The 16304-nt window shown below is 41.3% G+C and overlaps 1 protein-coding gene across 1 annotated transcript in view; it reads right to left on the minus strand.

Moving 5' to 3' along the window:
• LOC126398447 (acetyl-coenzyme A synthetase 2-like, mitochondrial) overlaps positions 1–15004 on the minus strand; it is a 19675-nt gene extending 4671 nt beyond the window's left edge. The window contains exons 1-8 of the mRNA XM_050057797.1: positions 14549–15004; positions 14152–14248; positions 13866–14065; positions 12416–12591; positions 10367–10519; positions 8297–8444; positions 7658–7795; positions 4774–4866 (exon numbers count right to left, since the gene is read on the minus strand). Of these exons, the coding sequence (XP_049913754.1) occupies positions 4774–4866; positions 7658–7795; positions 8297–8444; positions 10367–10519; positions 12416–12591; positions 13866–14065; positions 14152–14248; positions 14549–14861 (1318 nt within the window). The 5' untranslated portion in view covers positions 14862–15004. The remainder of the gene's footprint in view (positions 1–4773; positions 4867–7657; positions 7796–8296; positions 8445–10366; positions 10520–12415; positions 12592–13865; positions 14066–14151; positions 14249–14548) is intronic.
• Between the last annotated feature and the right edge of the window lie 1300 nt (positions 15005–16304).

A 16304-nucleotide genomic window follows, 5' to 3' on the forward strand; every position in this document is an offset into this window, starting at 1 on the left:
CTATACTATGGCATTTTTTCATGATTTTGGACGACATGCTATACTATGACTTTTTTCATGATTTGACACGATATACTATACTATGACTTTTTTTGATGAAAATGGACATCATGCTATACTATGCTGTTTTTGCATGATTTGAGACGACATACTATACTATGGCATTTTTTCATGATTTGAGACGACATACTATACTATGACTTTTTTTGATGAATATGGACATCATGCTATACTATGCTGTTTTTGCATGATTTGAGACGACATACTATACTATGGCATTTTTTCATGATTTTGGACGACATGCTATACTATGACGTTTTTTCATGATTTGAGACGACATACTATACTATGGCATTTTTTCATGATTTTGGACGACATACTATACTATGACTTTTTTTCATGAATGTGGACATCATGCTATACTATGACATTTTTTCATGATTTTGGACGACATGCTATACTATGACTTTTTTTCATGATTTGAAACGACATGCTATACTATGACATTTTTTTCATGATTTGAAACGACATGCTACTCTATGACATTTTTTCATGATTTTGGACGACATGCTATACTATGACATTCTTCCATGATATTGGACGACATACTATACTGTGACATTTTTCCATAATTTTCGACGACATGCTATACTATGACATTTTTTCATGATTTTGGACGACATGCTATACTAGGGCATTTTTTCATGATTTGAGACGACGTACTATATTATGACGTTTTTTCATGATTTGAGACGACATACTATGATGTTTTTTCATGATTTGAGACGACATACTATGCTATGACATTTTTTCATGATTTGAGACGACATACTATACTATGACATTTTTTCATGATTTTGGACGACATGCTATACTATGGCATTTATTCATGATTTGAGACGACATGCTATACTGTGACTTTTTTTCATGATCTGAGACGGCATACTATACTATGGCATTTTTTTCATGATTTTGGACGACATACTACTATGACATTTTTTCATGATTTGAGACGACATGCTATACTATGACGTTTTTTCATGATTTGAGACGACATACTATGATGTTTTTTCATGATTTGAGAAGACATGCTATACTATGCCGTTTTTTCATGATTTGAGACGACATACTATACTAGGGCATTTTTTCATGATTTTGGACGACATGCTATACTATGACATTTTTTATGATTTGAGACGACGTACTATACTATGACTTTTTTTCATGATTTGAGACGAAATACTATACTATGACGTTTTTTCATGATTTGAGACGACATACTATACTATGACATTTTTTCATGAATATGGACATCATGTTATACTATAACATTTTTTCATGATTTTGGATGATATAATAAACTATCTAGCATTTCAATGACATTTCACACAATTTTCTGTGACTTTGGAATGGCATACGATAGTATGACTTTTTCTGACTATTTTTTTTTACGACATTATGGAAAAACAGGTACAGGAAAATAACACAATACAATCCTTTTTACTGACGTAGGGTATTTGGGTCATATCTGTGTCTGCAATTCTAAAGCTCATGATGTTCTGATGTTTAATAATCGTCCATTAATTAGTCCAAGTCTTATGAAATAAAAAAAGGACTGAATTATATAGTAGGCACAAAAGTCATATAATTTGCCATAAAAATCTTACTATAATATGCCACTAAAATATCATAAAAATGTCATAAACAAATTCCCAAATCTAGTATGCCATAAAAATGTCCCGTCCTGCAGTATCCTCTCACCTCTCTCGTCCAGTATGATCCAACATGAAGGCCGTATGCCAACAGCGGATCAAAATCTAATTTTCTCTCTAAACAGGCTACTTGCTCCCAGATCAACCAAATGGCATTTATGAATAATGCCACTTAGTCCTAATTGGAAACACTGGTCCAGGAAAATAACATAATATAATCCTTTTTACTGAAGTAGGGTATTTGGGTCATATCTGTGTCTGTAATTCTCAAGCTCATGATGCTCTAATGTTTAATTATCATCCATTAATTATGGATTTCTGCCATTTGTATGGTAATTAACGCAGCTTTGGTCCATTTGGTCATTACTCAATCTAATTTGGAGGGACTGAGGATGAAGCACAGTGTCAGTTGGGTCCTGTGTTCATCCTCAAAATTGATTTTATTAGCGAAAACAGCTGATTTCAAACATGGTGTCATTATATCCCGACATAAGCTACTTTAGTACAGGAATAGTTGTAATTTGCAGTCACATCAGAGGTTATCTGCTGATGAAGGACAAGTTTGTTGTGTCACACCCAGTGCAATTTCTGTAATTATACTGTCACTGTAATGTACTCTGCCACAGTTTAGTCAGTTAACAGTCATTATTACACTCTGGTATGTTATATAATAATCACTGGGGAGGGCAGGAAATCTCAAGACGACAACTACTTTCACAAATCATAGTTTTTACAAACAATTTTATTTGCTATTTCTCTGTGTTTGATATAAAGACAAATTGAAAACTGAATTTCTATTTTGCATGTGTTTGGCTGGAGGTCGATCTGATTGTGGGAAGTACAAAGACTGATTTGATTCTACATGACTGCGACCCATTTTGCAACATGGATCTTTTGGCAGCTATGGTTATAACATCTGCATTCTGTGGTTAAAATGTATCCAAACTATTCCTGGCTTATGTGAGCATTTTGACAAACATAAAGCAGAGTTGAAATGATTCCCAACTCATTTTTCTACATGGTGTTAATAATGTTTTTTATAATGCAATATTAAGAAAAAAAGGCTGAAGTTAAGATTAAGTTCATGCCTCTGCTCCTAAAATCATATGCTCAACTCTGAGAGGAAAACATCTGGTTTGATACACGAGCCGAGAGGGGTGGAAATTTTCCCGCCTTTTATGCATGTGTGTGTGTGTGTGTATGTGTGTGTGTGTGTGTGTTCATGTACAGTACACACATACATACAGTGCATGTATGTGTGCACTTGAGCAGAGCAATGTTATGTAACACTGCTACTTTTGGAGGGGGAGAGCGGGCTGCTCTCCCCTTTAAGACTGACTGACGGGCCGTTTTAGTGCCTGTAGACGTGGCTGCGGTCAAGGAAGATTTACTGCCATAACAAGCTGTGAAATGCTGCGGTAAGACTTGCAGCATGGCACAAAACTTGGTTGAATGTATGCGCAATAAATTTGATATTTTACGACCAATCACTCAGGTGCAATATCAGTATTGTTAATTGTGCAATATCTATACCTTACATCAGTCAATAATGTAAAATCGGCCATTCAGTCTGTCTCTCTTGCAAATTTCCTCATTGTGGGACAAATAAAGGATTATCCTATCTTATCTAATCGTATCTCATCTCATCTTATCTTTTGATAAGTTTGAATTGATACAATTATCAACTCACAATTTTCTGGTTTTGTAGGATTTGTACACAACAAATGACCCAACTGATTATAAAAAATGTCATTAATAAATTCTTCCATCACTGCTGAGATTGTTAAACAACGAATAATTTGTATTATCTGCAGTAGAAGGTGATCTGCATGCCCCCAGTTTGGAGGAGCCGGCAGGTATACCATCATGGAAGCTAAGCAATGTACAGCTGTGGACGGGGGCAGCAGCAAAACATATTTTAGTTAACTAAAAAATATTCCACCTAAAAAATCACTTTAAAGTGAATGTTACATTTAGAATTATTTCACTGTTTTACCCTTAAGTCAGACCGACTCCATTATGAAAATTAGTGATTTAACATCGCTGAACACGGGAGTTGCTGTTCTACTGCTGCCTTGATCAGTTAGTTTGTTTCTGTTTTCGTGTAATTTTTGTGTTTTAAATAGTTAGCCTGGTTTCACTAAAGTTGCACAGTGACAAACAATCTACCAATCTACCGTGTGTTCCCGTGCTCCTGTGTTCAGTGAGCTAAAATTACTGTTTTTGTAAGTGGAGTCTGGTGGCTTTGATAAGAGCACAAATGGAGAACTGAAGCTGTTATTGGCTTCCCCATCGGAGAGGTCTGTCTGACGGCAAGGAAAAGTTGTGAAATTTTCTCAATATAGCGTACACTTCAAGTCTCTTTTTTTTTGTGTGTGTGTGTGGGTAAAATATGTTGGCCAAAATAGGTCAGACTTCACTACGATACATGGCAATATGCCTCTTTTCAGCATTTTTGAATTAAATCTTTTTCTGGTTGACCTTTTACATCACGGCCCAAACAATCGAGTGTCGTCCAGCTGTTCCGCCACTTTTTTGAACAGGTCGCCATTCCACGTTTTCCTCCTATCCATGTTTTTTAAAATATTTAACTCTTTCAGCTGACAGTATGAACTGTCTCTCCTTGTCCGTCCAAAAATGCACTGCTCAAATGTAGATACCACCATGTTTTTACTGGCTTCTTCTTGTGTTACCAATTAATGCTATTCGACTTCAAAGTCAAAGTTCGGAGAAGAAATCGGAGCATGCACAGAGCGCCTTGGCCAGTTTGGCTCTGACTGACTTACTTGCAGGAGTAATGTGACTCCCAATCGCATTATCCAACTTTGAGAAATTCAATTTAGTACGATTTTAATCAAACTAACATGTTTACATTTATTTTAAAAGTCTAGTTTTAGTCAGACTAACACAACAAATCGATTTTCTCTAATGTCATATAAACATACTGACTGACTATGGATAAGCATCTCATACAACCCCACCTCAAAAGCTCTGAACAATCCCTTTAAATGTGTCCGTGTTGACAAGCAGCTTATAATTCCCACACTGTATTTCCAGTTACCCGTTTGCCACCAGGTGTCCACCACAGGACAGCGTCCGTCCCCAACCACTCTGTGATACCACTCCCACGCTTCAGTGTTGATGGGCTCGCCAACTGCACACAGACAAGGACAACTTTAATGAGATAATGTATTTATATACTGAGTACTTGCTTCAGTCCAGTGCACATTTTTCAATGTTCAATGGTGCACTGAAGAAAATACGTGTAAAAAGGTTGTCTCTGTTTGTTAGGAGGTGGATTTACATTCTTTGAGCTTTGGTTTTAACACTTAAGCTTCATGATACAAGGAAACAGGTGTGTGTGTGTTTGATTTCCTTGTACGCTGGGCTTTGCTATGGCATGTTGACATACCAGCCAGGCTTGGCTTTCAATAAACCTTCAGTATTGTGTGTGCTCAAAGGAAAGGAATTTGTGTAGTCAACTGTCAGAGTGATGCTTCACATGTGTCTTTACACTCTGGGTGTGTGTGTGTGTGTGTGTGTGTGTGTGTGTGTACATACTGTATATGAGTTTGATAAGTGCCAGCTGGTTTAGAAGACGGGTTAGATAAAGTCAATGCATGCTAACTCATTAAAGTAAAAAAGGATGATATTGATATATTATATTGATATTTGTCAACCACTAGCTCTCCAAACAAGACAATGTACTGTGAATACCTTTGTGACATCAGCTTTTAAATATTAACATTATTAGCACATGCAAAGAAAATTCCATTAAACTTTTACACTCCTGGTCCTATTTGTGGTCATACTTAAGGTTACTGTGTATTATGCTAATCAAAATCTATCTTAACCCAATTATATTGACCAGGTTACTTTGAGGTGGGAGCCAGAAGTGTCTGTTTCATACTATATACATTCTACTTTGTGTCGCATTCAAAAGCTGAGTTCATGCAAGGCTGTGGTACGTATGTAAGGCTGAAACTGAACTGGGAAGTAGTTCTGTAAAATATATAGATGAAGTGTATAAATTAATGTGGCCCAGGTCGTTATCTTTGGACATATGCGTTTGTATTTTTTCACTGATCTGTCTCATAGACAGGAAAAATAATAATAATGATTATCTGTCCAATATTTGTACAAGAAAAATCTGTCATTTTAACATGGGGGTCTATGGGACTTTGCTCTGTTTGCAACCAGCCCCCAGTGGCCAGTCGATGAACTGCAGTTTTTGGCTTCAGTCGTCAGCCCTGAAGGTTGCCGCTTGATCTGTCTCAAGGATGTCTGTGTGTCAGTGATGTGTCTCTCCTCCCCTCAGAGTGTGTGCACGTGTATGAGTGTGACTGTATGTTAACAGCCAGGTGAGGCTTTGCTGATTGAACCATTTGCAGAGATTGCTGTCACCGGATTGGTCCAGTGCATGACAGAAGATTTTTAAACGCCAGCTGATAGATACTCTTCCCTCCTTTTCCTTCTACTGCTTCCAACAAATCCAGCACTTGCTCTGTGAATGTAGATTTTGTTTGTAAGTACCCGCAGGCAAAAACGTACAACGTTGTTAACTAGTGTGTGTTCTGGATAACTTTGTTATTTAGGAAAGTATTTAGGTCAGTTTTGAGTAGGTGAGGTGAGTTTTGTACTGGCTTTGCACTGTAAATAGAGCATCTTTAAGTAGTTTTAGTAAGAGTGAGAAGCCCTTCTCTCTTTTTTGCAGATGATGTGGTTCTGTTGGCTTCATCACACCGTGACCACCAGCAGGCACTGGGTCAGTTCACAGCCGAGTGTGAAGCGGTCAGGATGAGAGTCAATACCTCCAAATCTGAGGCCATGGATTTCTGCCGGAAACCGATGGATTGCCCCCTCTGGACTGGGATATTTACTGCCCCAAGTGAGGGAGTTCAAGTATCTCGGGGTCTTGTTCACGAGTGAGGGTAGAATGGAGCATGAGATGGATCAGCGGTTTGGTGTGGCTTTTGCAGCAATGCAGGCGCTGCGCCAGATCGTTGTGGTGAAGAGGGAGCCAAGCCGTAAGGCAAAGCTTTCGATTCACTGCTCCATCTACATCTCAACCCTCACCTATGGTCATGAGCTCTGGGTAGTGACCAAAAGAATGAGATCGCGGACACAAGCAGCCAAAATGAATTTCCTCTGTGGGGTGGCTGGGCTCAGCCTTAGAGATAGGGTGAGGAGCTCGGACATCTGGAGGGAGCTCTGAGTAGAGCCACTGCTCCTTCATGTCGAAAGGGGTCAGTTGAGGTGGTTTGGACATCTGATCAGGATGCCTCCTGGGTGCCTCCAGCTGGAGGTGTTCTAAGGACATCCCACTGGCAGGAGGCCCCGGGGCAGACCCAGAACACGCTGGAGGGATTACATATCTCGTCTGGCCTGGGAACGCCTTGGTGTCTCCCAGGAGGAGCTGGAAAGTGTTGCTGTGGAGAGGGATGTCTGGGGTGCTTTGCTTGGCCTGCTGCCCCTGCAACCTGGCCCCAGATAAGTGGATGAAGATGGATGAATGGATTGCCATGTCCTTTTCTCTTGTTTCATATGGTAGAAGTTTAAGTTAGGAAATGGTTTGTTATTTCACATTTGTTTTTGCTAGGTAAGTTTAGGGTGCATTACTTTATTTTTGTTTCTTGTTTTGGGCACTGCTCGACTCTGAAGACAAATAAACTGTTTTCTTTGTTGTCTGAGATACTGTACCACTGGCCTTCCTTGGGAGTGGGAAGAGTGGGGAGTCACAGCATGTTATGTCTAGATTCCCCTAGACCGGGAACATGACAAAATAATTCTAAAAATTCACGTTGTTTTCACTGCCCAAAAAAGGTGCAGATAATCTGGTTAAACTGAGTATGTGATCACTTCTAGACACAGATATGAACCGGGTTTCCCTTTATGGTAAGCTCTTGTGATAATAATAGTATTTCTAAGTATCATGTTTGGCATACCAGAGCCGAGGGTTTTCAGGGTAGAGCGGTCATATTTGTGCACCCACTGGTCCCCGTACTTGAGCAGCAGGCGGAGCGCTGTGGGAGCTCCGTAAAACTGGTTTATTTTAAGTCTCTGCACCATCTCCCAGTACCTTCCTGTGAACAACAAAACATTGTAAAGTTAGCATTGGTCCATAGAGATGCACTACCACGTTTTAAGAGAATACTGAAAATCTAAAACAGTAAACAGAGATGACCCTAAATCAGACTTAACATAACAAATGTAATCCTTAATGTTGTTCTTGACAATAACAGCGAGTGCATGCTGACCCACATGACAACTGTGTATACAGAAGTCCTAATTTTAGTGTGTTTAGTGTGGAGGTATGGCCAAGTTCAAGTTCAACTGTAAACACTTATTCATAGACAGAGACATGAGCACGCAGAGCTCTTGGCAAAGGACTCCAATACTTAGAGGACATCTGCCAACAAACTCCACAAAGACACATAAAACTTTGTTAACATCATCATAAAAACATCATTATGATGATAACATTAGTGCTAATAAAAATCGTCTTAGGAAGTTTTTCATTTATCATTTTGAGATTCGGATTGATGACCACTCTGATACAGTCATGCATTCGCTGATGTTCATACCTGGGTCAGGGTAAATGGGAGTGCTCTCAAACAGGACAGTGGTTCCCCCGTTGGCCAGCGGCCCGTAGACAGTGTAACTGTGTCCGGTAATCCAACCAATGTCTGCCACACAGCCAAACACATCTCCATCATGGTAGCTGAAGACATACTGACGAGGAGAGGGAAGATTGATGGGACGATTAGATAAAAAGAGAAGAAGATACAGTATTTTGTTACCTTTATACTCCTAAATAAGACATTCAAGACATAAGTGTAGTTCCAACTTCATGCCGGGATCATGCTGAGATTTCACACAGGATTATGGATGGCCTAGTAATGGCCGAAAATGAGCATTTAAATCTTTTAAATGACTCTTTTTAGTATCTGGTGTGTAGCAGGTTCGCTTGTCGAACATCTGGATGCTCAAGAATCCTTGACGTGTTGTAACTTAGTGCAGCAGCAGCACTTAATGAATGAGGGGGGACCGATTAAATCCGACTCGAGTCAAGACTTTCGCCAACCAAGGCCAACCGTGCACCCACATACTCCTCATATTGTTCTTCCAACTTTGGTGCGTTCATGAGATTGAAGTTGTCATGTGGAAACAACATGGACAAAGAAGAAGTCTTTTATGGCGTCATGCTGCGTTCAAGGAAGAGCAAAGGAAACAATCAGGTGACAAATATAAACAGCAACTCATTTTCCGGATTATTCAAATACCACATTTGAGTACACCCCCTCCCGCTCCCTGCGCTCTTCCTCTGCTGGTCTCCTGACAATTCCCTCCTCACGCCTCAGCACCATGGGTGCCAGGGCTTTCAGCTGCAATGCTCCCAGGCTCTGGAACTTCCTACCCCCACACATTCGAAAGTCTGACAGCACAACATCCTACCAATCCCACCTATTTAAACAGGTGCATGCACTCTACCACTGACTTAACCCCCCCGAACTCCTTTAAACAGCATAGTGTCTGCCCAATTCATGTCTCTTTTCTGTATGTTATTTTTTGCTCTGTAAGGTGACCTTGGGTATTTTGAAAGGCGCATGTACCCTCACAGGCCGAGACAGCCACCTGTGGCTACAAATAGCCTTTGTTCTTCAATGTTAAATAACTTTTGAACTGTTAATCCTTCCCACGTGCTTTAAAAAGTGGAGAATCTCTGCTTTTTTCAGCTTTTTGACATCATGTCTTGTTTGGACATTCAGAGCCTCCGTAGAGAACGTGATTACACAGTCATATTCTGCAGCATTGATTCGCCAAGGAAACCCACGTAGTTTCGTCCTCTGAGTCAAACAGCAATGGCCGTGAATGCTTAGTCCCACCCCCCATGTTCCAGTTGGTTCAAAATTTCACTATGGTGGTCCAAGACATCATCTACTCCATCAATCAACAATAGTTGCGGTATTATTTTTTCAGAAATTTGAACAAACACGGAGGGAAACTGAGACGATGTAGGTGTGTTTGCTGGCATGAAAACACACAAAAATGAAAGATTAGCATGACAGAGCACAAAGCAAGACCGCAAAATGTTGAGGCACAACCGAGTAGGTGTTGGAGTTAATTTTTGCGAACGAGTCGTCTGCGACATTGAGGTGGATCCTCGTCAGGTTCCAATGCAGGTGGTGCAGCGAGGAGGAGTACAGACAGCAGATCCATCCATTTGGAGAAAATAAGCGAGTAATGTAACTTATTTTTCATTGTGAAGTTTGGGAATTTTAAAAAATATGTTAATGTATCCATTATCAGACAAAGCAAATGTAAAACTGTGACTTAAATGAGACTGAAACGTCAGGTTGAGTAAAATGATGTATGGCACTTGATGTTGACTTCTAGAATGAAATCAAAATAAATACAGGAGAGTCAGGTGAAACCAAAATTGTTCTAGGCCTTTAAGGGTTAATGGAACGTCATTGAGAAACTGACACCACATTTTGCAAAACTCATGAGGTTCGACACATTTACATGGATCAACCTCAATGAAAGAATCTGTCTGCCCATCACTATTTTGGCCGTCCAAGTCCATAATGATAAATAATACTTGTCCCTCTTCATGTGTGATAACGCAGATGCCGGCTGTGGTTGATGGTTACCCTGTGTGTGAGTGCAGCGTACAGCAGGTATCCAGCCTGAGTGTGGACGAGTCCTTTGGGCTTCCCTGTGCTGCCTGATGTGTAAAGCAGGAACAAGACGTCCTCACTGTGCATGGCAGCTGGCTCACACACCACGTCCTCCTTCAGCATCTCCTGCAAGACACAATGGCTTTAATTATTTTCTCTTCAAGTCACACTTAGTAACTACAGCAAGAAATACAACTTTAGAATATAAAGTAAAATGCATTTTGCTCACTAACATTTTAAAAATCTTGACTTATGCAGGGTGTGAGGGAAATTCTCTTCTCTGAAGAAGTGATGGACTCGGTGTCTCTTTAATACATGCAGCATGGAGAGAAGACCCAAGTGTTGGGCGTATGTATGAATTAATGTGAAATAAGTCTATAAAGAATAAACTTTGTGGTGGCTCATTCAGTGTCTAGTATACACACTTGTGTACTATAGGGGCTCGTTGCTCGGAGTGAATGTGTCATACAAACCACCTGGCTGAATGACTTGCTCAAAGGTAGTGTATGCCTGATAAGATCCGACCATACGTGTATGGGAAGATCAGTGTGATTGTGAATTTTGTGTGGATGATAAGCCCATTGGAGGTATAAGCACATCTGTCCCAGTGAGTCAGGTCACTTTTTGGGCCTGTTTGTACCCAGGCCCTGGAGGTAGATCTGATTCAACACTGGGAAGAATACCCATGCCTTTACAATGTGTCGCCTCCAAGTTAAAAAAAAAAAAAAAACATAGTTTGGTGACGTCACCGCGTTATCTGGGGTGTGTGGTGTGCACACACAGGTCGTAACACAGTTTGCGAGACTCCCGATGACAGAAACGCACGTCGCCAGGTATGAACACTCAAAAGATTACGATAGTCTCCGCGACGCAAAATCGGGGTGAAAATCATGTAATGTGAAGTAGGCTTTAGTGTGTTCCAACACACAAGAAAATTGCAAGGCTGACACCGTGTCTCTGCTTTTAGGCTGAAAATGGTCACAAAGTTTCAATCAGCGCATTATCTTGGCCATATTATCACTCCAGAGGGTCGTAATTTGGGTCCAGACCGCATCCAGGCAATCTTGGATGTTCCAAAGCCGTGCACGAAAAACCAAATGATGTCCTTTTTGGGCTTAGTAGGCTATTGCCGTCCATGGATTCATAATTTCGTGGAGATCTCCCAACCCCTGTATGACATCAATCAGGGGGAAGACATTTGGCCATGACTGACATATTAACTTCTACAGACAAAAACTGCTCACCTGACTACTACATTGGCAATTATATCACTGACCATGTCTACTGTTACCTTGAAGCGGTGCAATTTTTTAACTAATCAACATTACTCTCCACAGCTGAAGATGGAGAACCACATCCCTGTCTGGAACTGGTTGACACAGCATCAAATCCAAGTGATGCAAAGTTTAACACTATTGTGCAATTAACCATGTTCTGAAGTTCATCTTTTCTAAAGTCAAAGCTGCCCTTCCAGAGCCACAGCGGAACAACTTCAACAAAGATCTCAGAAGACAACACTGGCAGCAGCCACGGTGGATTAGACCAGACCAGGTGTTGTTGATGACTGCATCCAGACAGCTGAGAGAGACACCTGGACCCATGCATCCCTGTGTTGTGACTGCTGTTTTCATCCTTGGCCTGGTAACCACAGCTGTGATTACCAGGGTCTGCAGCTGAGCAGCAATGTGACAGGCATCTCTGCAGAGTTCAAGTCTGGCAAGAACTGGACTTAAAACATTTTCACATATTCACACTGGATCCATCAAAGACACTTGGAAATGAACTGATATCATCGAGGGCAACCTGGGGTCAGAGCTTGGTTTGGTATAAAGGTCTGTACATTCCGAAGGTTGTCAGAGAACACTTGGGTCTTCTCTCCATGCTGCATGCATTAAAGAGACTCGATTCCTCACACCGAGTCCGTCACTTCTTCAGCGAGGAGAATTTCCCTCACAAGGGGAAGGGGACAGAGTGCAGCATTAATATCTTAATCAACTTCTAATCGGCTTTCTGCTCTCTCACCTCCTCCATGGCAACGTCCCTGGCTGTCATGGCAACCGGATTCTCTGTTCTCATGGCAACAAACACCTGCTGTACAGTCGGGCAGCTTTCAACGGCCGTATCTACCGTCTTCTTCAGCTCGATGACCTTACCTCCCCGGACGCCTTGGTTCACCGTGATGACAGTGCTGGACTCGGCTGAAAATGTGAAGCATATAAAAATCAGACAGCTGACATATATATATCTTTAATTCTATTGTTATTGCTAGTTTTACCTTATACTTTTCAATTTATCGTCAAAGTTAAACTGTAGCAAAGGAAATAGTAGAGGAAAACATGTCTTAAGATCCAGATGTTCAGGAGGTTTTTAGCTGGAGCTGAATTATCCACAGAGGTCTATTATTCTCTAAATTAAACGGACCCACTGATTTAAACCAGTAAAAACACTGAATAAAACAGTTTCACGTTAAAAAAAGTAGTATTTTTTGTGATGCTGCTAGTCGTGGAGGGGCTGCTAACTATGGCAGCTGACATGAAAAAAGCAAATGGCCCTATGAAGAGCTGTTTGGTGTTTGAGAACAAGGAGCTGTTGGAGAGGTTTTTTAGTGTTTGGTTTGTCCATCCTGTAAAAACATGACGGTGCAACATGGCAGACTCTGTGGATGAGGACCTGCTCCCTATATAGGTACGAACGGCTCATTCTAAGGTTACGCAAACTCTGCGATTCTTATTTTAAGGCGATTATACACTGAAGAAAACATACTTATTAGATGCCATTTCTGCCAATATATCCTTCCTAAATCCATCACACTGTACCTTTGACTTCCTTGGCCACAAGCTTTTCTGACAAAGAGGCTTCCAGACACAAGTTCGCTTGGCTAAATAAGGGACAGTTTGTGGATATATCAGCCGTTAAACAGCTGTGAATTTTAATATGACCTTTAGAAGGGGCCCCTTGAGAATGCTTAGCCCCCTCTGTGCTGAGAGTCTAGCTCCGCCCCTGAACTTTTTCCCAAACTAGGATTTTTTTCCCAGGAGGGTCTAAAAACAAGCTGAAACAAAGGGTCTGATATCTGGCTCCAGGCATGCTTTAAGGACACATCAAGGGCTGTGCATCTCTTTGCACGGTGTAGCTCTTGAGCAGGTTAAAGAGATGTTAGGGGTCACACCTGAGGGAACACGTTCATGCTCCGTTCACATTAATAACACGATTGCTAAAATGAGTCGAAACAAGACCTTAATAAGATTCAGCTTGTTCAAAACAGAGCTGCCCGTCTTGTCCTTCACTGCTCTATGAGGGGCAGTGTAGAGGGGATGGACGCATGCCAGCCTGTCATGGATGAGGGAAGAGGACAGACTGGCATGCAGCCAAGAGTAGCCATTACTGCGGTGACAACTTCCTGAATAAAGAATAAAGCCTCACAATTGAATCTGTCTCACGCAGCCTCAGCAGGTCAGTCACACTGTCTCACCATCTCTGATCCGCTCTGCGAGGGCCTCAGCACTGAACCCTGCAAACACAACGTTGTGTGCTGCGCCAATACGGGCACAGGCCAACATGGACGCCACAGCCAGAGGACAGGGAGGCATGTAGATGGTAACACAATCCCCTCTCCTCACGCCACGCCGCCTCAACAGGTTGCCCAGGCGACAGGTCATCTCCAGCAACTTCCTGTAAAGAGATATCAGTGAACTACATAACCTGAAGTGTAAGGAGGAATAACACACACACACTCAAATTAAATGCAACTTGCTGACCTGTAGGTTATCTTGACCTCTGACCCCGGCTCATCTCTCTCCCAGATCAGGGCCACCCTCTCAGGACAGGTGTGCACATGGCGGTCCAAGCAGTTCACTGCATGCGCCCATAAAGAAACCAGACACACACACAAACACACAGCATGCTGCGTTCAATGTATTTTTGGCTTTATGTAACTGATAGAGATTGGTTTACATGATGATGCCTTCGCCGTCTCCGGATGTTCTGTATTTAGAAGTGTTCCTCAAAAAGCAGCATGGAAAACTGTGTCAGGAGAGAATACAATCACAGTCTGCTGCCTCCGAGCATGACCTGGCTGCAGCACTTTACTCTCATGACCACAACTATTTCAGGAAAAACAAATTGTGTTATTGTTAAATCTGCAGATAATCTCACCGGACACATTCAGCAGTCCTCCCTCAAACCACTTGATCTTGCCCCGGCTCAGGTCGCAGTCCTGCACCGTGTGGAAAGGACTCATCCAGCTCAGTCTCTGACGCGCAGCAGCGGCCCAGAAGCTCTCACTGTTTGACACGGAGAAGTCCTGCAGAGCTGAGCGGTCCCACACGCCTTCAAAGCCCGCAGCCTCCGGCATGAACGCCGCTACGTTACATCTCGATCGACCCAAAACATGGAAATAAGATCTGGAGAGCCGACGACCGAGTGAAGTGAGGACAAACCTGGAGGTGCGTCTGCAGGGCAGCAACATAGTGAAAGTTTCCTCTGCTGTGCGAAGATCTATTTGCAAAACATTTCCGTCTCGGATTAAGAGTTTGCACGGAGTTTGGGAACTTGCTCCACTTAGATTGAAAACCTGGAAAGTGCGCAGAGGAAGGACTGGAGGAATGATGCGTTAAAGGGCGGTACTAAAGCTTTGTGCCGACACTTTTCTTTTGTCTTTTGTCTTGGAAAGCACAGAAGGCTGCAGCTGAGCTTCAGCATAAGATGCAAAAGAAAAGTTTCTTTTTGTGCTGCATGAAGGGGGTTTTCTCTACTCTGCAATATTTGTGTGGCTGTTAATGTTTGGTTGTTTTATCTGTTTTAATTGTTTATGTTTTTACTTTGTATGTGTGTGTTGTAAACAAGGGGGCATGAGTCACGGGTGCAGACAGATTAAGCAATCTTAAGTAAGGAAAAAAATGAGCCAAAAAAATAAAAGATAAATAAATATATGAATAAAAATAATTTTTTTAGGAAGATAAACAAATAAATAAATATTATAATATTTAAAAAATAACCCTCACCCCTCTGTCTTCCTCTATAAATTTAATTCAGTGTACTCCATGACACCCTGTGTCCTCATATGAGGTTGACTGCACCTTATACTTTATTCTACTTAACTTAGACCTGTTGTCCTTGTTCATGGACACATTTTTGTGCCATCCAGTGGTAAGTAGACCACAATACACTAATCCATGTAAAAACATTTTATGGTTGAAACTTGTTTATTTATGATTATTAATGTTTGTAGTTTGATATGGCAACAAATTTGACCAATTTTAGCAACAGTAATAAGCTAAGACAATGTTAATTAGTAAGGACATTGAGACTTCATTGTAATCTCATTTGAGGACATTGGGACTTCGTTGTGGTCTCGTTTGAGGACAGTGGGATTTATTGTTGTCTTGTTTGAGGACAGTGGGACTTTATTGTCTTGTTTGAGGACATTGGGACTTCGTTGTGGTCTCGTTTGAGGACAGTGGGATTTTGAGGACATTGGGACTTCGTTGTGGTCTCGTTTGAGGACAGTGGGATTTATTGTTGTCTTGTTTGAGGACAGTGGGACTTTATTGTCTTGTTTGAGGACATTGGGATTTATTGTTGTCTTGTTTGAGGACAGTGGGACTTTATTGTCTTGTTTGAGGACACTGGGACTTTATTGTCGTCTTGTTTGAGGACATTGGGACTTTACTGTCGTCTTGTTTGAGGACATTGGGACTTTATTGTCGTCTTGTTTGAGGACACTGGGACTTTATTGTCGTCTTGTTTGAGGACATTGGGACTTTACTGTCGTCTTTTTTGAGGACATTGGGACTTTATTGTCGTCTTGTTTGAGGACATTGGGACTTTATTATTGTTAACACTGTTTAGTTTTTTATACTTATCAGGTCCTACTGATCCCAAATAGCTAGGAGAAATTAAATACACACAC

The sequence above is a fragment of the Epinephelus moara genome, chromosome 12 (genome assembly GCF_006386435.1).
Source record: "Epinephelus moara isolate mb chromosome 12, YSFRI_EMoa_1.0, whole genome shotgun sequence".
NCBI classification, from domain to species: domain Eukaryota; kingdom Metazoa; phylum Chordata; class Actinopteri; order Perciformes; family Serranidae; genus Epinephelus; species Epinephelus moara.